General features: G+C 50.6%; 2 protein-coding genes across 2 annotated transcripts in view; one reads left to right on the forward strand and one right to left on the reverse strand.

The window, feature by feature from the left end:
* Positions 1-1,603, forward strand: part of KCTD13 (potassium channel tetramerization domain containing 13) — a 19,327-nt gene extending 17,724 nt beyond the window's left edge. The window contains exon 6 of the mRNA XM_017519150.2: positions 832-1,603. Within this exon, the coding sequence (XP_017374639.1) occupies positions 832-1,068 (237 nt within the window). The 3' untranslated portion in view covers positions 1,069-1,603. The remainder of the gene's footprint in view (positions 1-831) is intronic.
* Positions 1,604-1,941: 338 nt separating this feature from the next.
* Positions 1,942-3,622, reverse strand: part of ASPHD1 (aspartate beta-hydroxylase domain containing 1) — a 5,679-nt gene continuing 3,998 nt past the window's right edge. Inside the window, exons 2-3 of the mRNA XM_017519159.2 lie at positions 2,998-3,111; positions 1,942-2,201 (exon numbers count right to left, since the gene is read on the reverse strand). Of these exons, the coding sequence (XP_017374648.1) occupies positions 2,092-2,201; positions 2,998-3,111 (224 nt within the window). The 3' untranslated portion in view covers positions 1,942-2,091. The remainder of the gene's footprint in view (positions 2,202-2,997; positions 3,112-3,622) is intronic.

Raw genomic sequence — 3,622 nt, forward strand, 5'->3', positions numbered from 1 at the left:
TCTCGCTACATTGCCCTTGCTGGCTTTGAACTCCTGGGCTCTAACGATCCTCCTGCCTTAGCATCCCAAAGTTCTAGCATTGCAGTCAGGAGATACCATACCCGGCTTGTATCTGTTCCTAAACATCATCATCTGACTTCGTTTATTTATTTATTTATTTATTTATTTATCGAGATGGGGTCTCACTCTGTCACCCAGGTTGGAGTGCACTGGTGCAATCTCTGCTTACTGCAACCTCTGCCTCCCATGCCCAAGTGATCCTCCCAACTCAGCCTCCCAAGTAGCTGGGAAAACAGCTAGTTAATTTTTTGTATTTTTGGTAGAGATGGGGTTTCCCCATGTGCCCAAGCCGGACTCAAACTCCTGGCCTCAAGCTATCCCTCCCAAAGTGCTGGGATTACAGGCATGAGCCACCATGACCAGCTAGTTTATATTTTCTGAAGTATATGACTGAGTCCTCCCACCAGAATGTAACTTCCTAAGGACTGGACCCTGGTTTTGTTCACTGATGTTTTTGCAGTGCCTAAAACAATACCTGGTGCGGTGTGCTTACTCAGTATTTGTCAAATGCAAACATATACCAAGAGACTAGGCAGGGCAGGAGATGAAGGAGAGAAAACAAATTCTGCCTGCCTGACATCAAGGCTCTGCTGAGCCTTGAAGTATGACTTTGCCGAGTAAAGGAGTGGCAGAGTGGCAGAGAGGCCAGGCCAGGCCCAAGGACCTGATTGCAGGGCTAGGAGATGTGTCTGTGCAGGAGCCCTGGGCAGGGGGATGGCCCTATGTGACTGCACCAGAGGGAAGGAGCTGGGGCTGGCTGGCCTTTTGCAGGTGGAATTTCCAGAGGCTCGGATCTTTGAGGAGACCTTGAACATCCTGATCTACGAGACTCCCCGGGGCCCAGACCCAGCCCTCCTGGAGGCCACAGGAGGAGCAGCTGGAGCTGGTGGGGCCGGCCGCGGGGAGGATGAAGAGAACCGAGAGCACCGTGTCCGCAGGATCCATGTCCGGCGCCATATCACCCATGATGAGCGCCCTCATGGGCAACAAATTGTCTTCAAGGACTGACCTCCCACCCTCCCCCTGCCTTCCTACTGCCTTGGGACCCAGTCTCCCTCTCTTTCTCTCCCCTTCCCAGACCTTTGCCCCGGCTCTGCTGGTCAAGTCGTGGGTCCTTCTCTGTCCCTTCATTGCATGGCACAGCTCACTTTGGCCCTTCTCCATCCATCTTGACCCCATTGCTAACAACATGGTACATTCCGGCCCCTGCTGCTCAGAGCCTTCCGAAGCCAACACTTGTCCCCATCCTGTGTCCTTCCCTCTCCAGCTGGTTGAGAGGGATTTAGAATTCCCTTTCTCTTTTCTCAGTGCATCTTCCATGCCAAAGTGTCCGGCCTGCCTTTCCCAACACCACCGCAGTCTGAGCCGCCTCCTGCGTTGTGCAGGGTAGTCTGCCCCGCCCTCCCCACCATCCTCCCTACCTCCTTAACTTTCTACTAGACTGGCCTGGGCCTGCCCAGCTCAGCGTTCTCAGTCTGTTTCATATTATTTATTATTTTAATTTTCTATTAAATTATTGGAATAAAGTTGAGTTGAGGAACTGGTGTTGGTTCCTGGAGAGAGAGACAGGGAGATTCCTGTGTCGGGAGGTATCTAGCCAACCGTGGTGGCTCACACCTGTAATCCCAGCTACTCAGGAGGTTAAGGCAGAAGGATCACTTGAGTCCAGGAGTTCAAGACCAGCCTGGGCAACATAGAAGACCCTGACTCTACAAAAAAAAAAAAAAAAAAAAAAAAAAAAAAAAAAAAAAAAAAAAAAAAAAAAAAAGGAAAAAAAAAAAAAAAAAAAAAAAAAAAAAAAAGAGGAGGTACTAATTTGGTTGTACTGGGAGGACATGAGGCCTTGCCCCAGCCTCTCCCTGGGAAGGAAGTAGTCAGGAGTTAGGAGAAGATTCAGAATTTATATTTCAGTGCTCACTAGCCAGTGCCCACCCTCCGCCCCACCCACCCCCCCGCAGTATGGACTGGCTACCATGAAGCCGTCCCTGAGCGCAGCGTCTCTCCAGCCCAGGAGTGTGGGAGCACCTTCCTTCAGGGGTCTGGTGCGAAGACAAAGTCGAGGGCCTGGCGCTCGGCCCCTGCCACGTTGGGGTGCCAGAGGTCCACGATGAAGACCACTCGAGGCCCATCTTCAGGGGAGCCTAGGGCACATGGGACAGGAACAGCAGAGCCACTGACATTAGGTACTTCCACACCAGATCACTCACCAAAGACCAGAAAAGCAAACAGTAAATAAGTTGCAGGCCTTGTTCTAACTCTTTATATGTATCAAATCTTTTTTCTTGAGATGGAGTCTTGCTCTGTCGCCCAGGCTGGAGTGCTATGGCATGATCTCGGCTCACTGCAACCTCCACCTCCCAGGTTCAAACAATTCTGCCTCAGCCTCCCAAGTAGCTGGGATTATAGGCACATGCCACCATGCCCAGCTAATTTTTGTATTTTTAGTAGAGATGAGGTTTCACCATGGCCAGGCTGGTCTCGAACTCCTGACCTCCGGTGATCCACCCGCCTCAGCCTCCCAAAGTGCTGGGATTACAGGCGTGAGCTACCTTGCCCAGCTGTTAGGTATCAACTCTTAATCATCAAAACAAACTATGTTGTATTACCATAATTAACCCCATTTTATACAAAACAACAGAGGCATAAGGAGGTTAAGTCACTTGCCCAAGTGCAAGAGGTAGAACAGGAACCCAGAGTCTTGTGCTGGCAACCGCTTTTCTGTGCACTTAACATTACTTAATCCTTGCAGTCACTTCATAAAGAAGGTGAGGACCCGAGGGGATTGGAGAAGTTCTGTGACTTGTTCAAGGTCATGCAGCTGGAAGATGGTGGTGGTAGGACAGGAAGTCTGTTGGGCCTGATTCTGTGGCCCTCTAGTCTACGCTCCTTTGCTCCTGAGACCCTCACCGCCCCCCTGTAGAATGGGCACCCTGTTACCATTGTGAGCCACTGTGTGCAGAAAAGAGTCGTCCACCAGTAGACAGTGCCCCTCAGCCCAGCACTGGGGCTCACCGCCAACCACCAGCTCACAGCCAGGAGGGATCTTCAGGCCTGTAAGAAGAGACCCGGGCATCCAGCACTCCTGCCTCCAACCCAGGGGCCCGTCCTGGCCAGTCAGCAGCTCTAAGGGTCTTAAATGCCGGGTTTTGTGGTCGTCCCTCCTTTCTTTCCAGAAGGCGGCCACAGTATAATCACAATACAGTCCTGGAGGAGGAGGCGCTAGGAGACTGGGGAAATGCTGCCATGGGTAGTGTGACCCCATCTGTTTTTTTTGAGACAGAGTCTCACTCTGTCACCCAGGCTGGAGTGTGGTGGTGTGATCTCAGTTCGCTGCAACTTCTGCCTCCCAGGTTCAAGTGTTTCTTGTGCCTCAGCCTCCTGAGTAAACTGCTGGGATTATAGGCATGCGCCACAATGCAGGGCTAATTTTTTTTTTTTTTTTTTTTTTTTTTTTTTTTTTTTTTTTTTTTTTTTTTTTTTTTTTTTTTTTTTTTTGAGATGGAGTCTCACTCTGTCGCCAGGTTGGAGTGCAGTGGTGTAATCTTGACTCAATGCAACCTCT

The sequence above is a fragment of the Cebus imitator genome, unplaced genomic scaffold (assembly GCF_001604975.1).
Source record: "Cebus imitator isolate Cc_AM_T3 unplaced genomic scaffold, Cebus_imitator-1.0 Scaffold729, whole genome shotgun sequence".
Taxonomy (NCBI): domain Eukaryota; kingdom Metazoa; phylum Chordata; class Mammalia; order Primates; family Cebidae; genus Cebus; species Cebus imitator.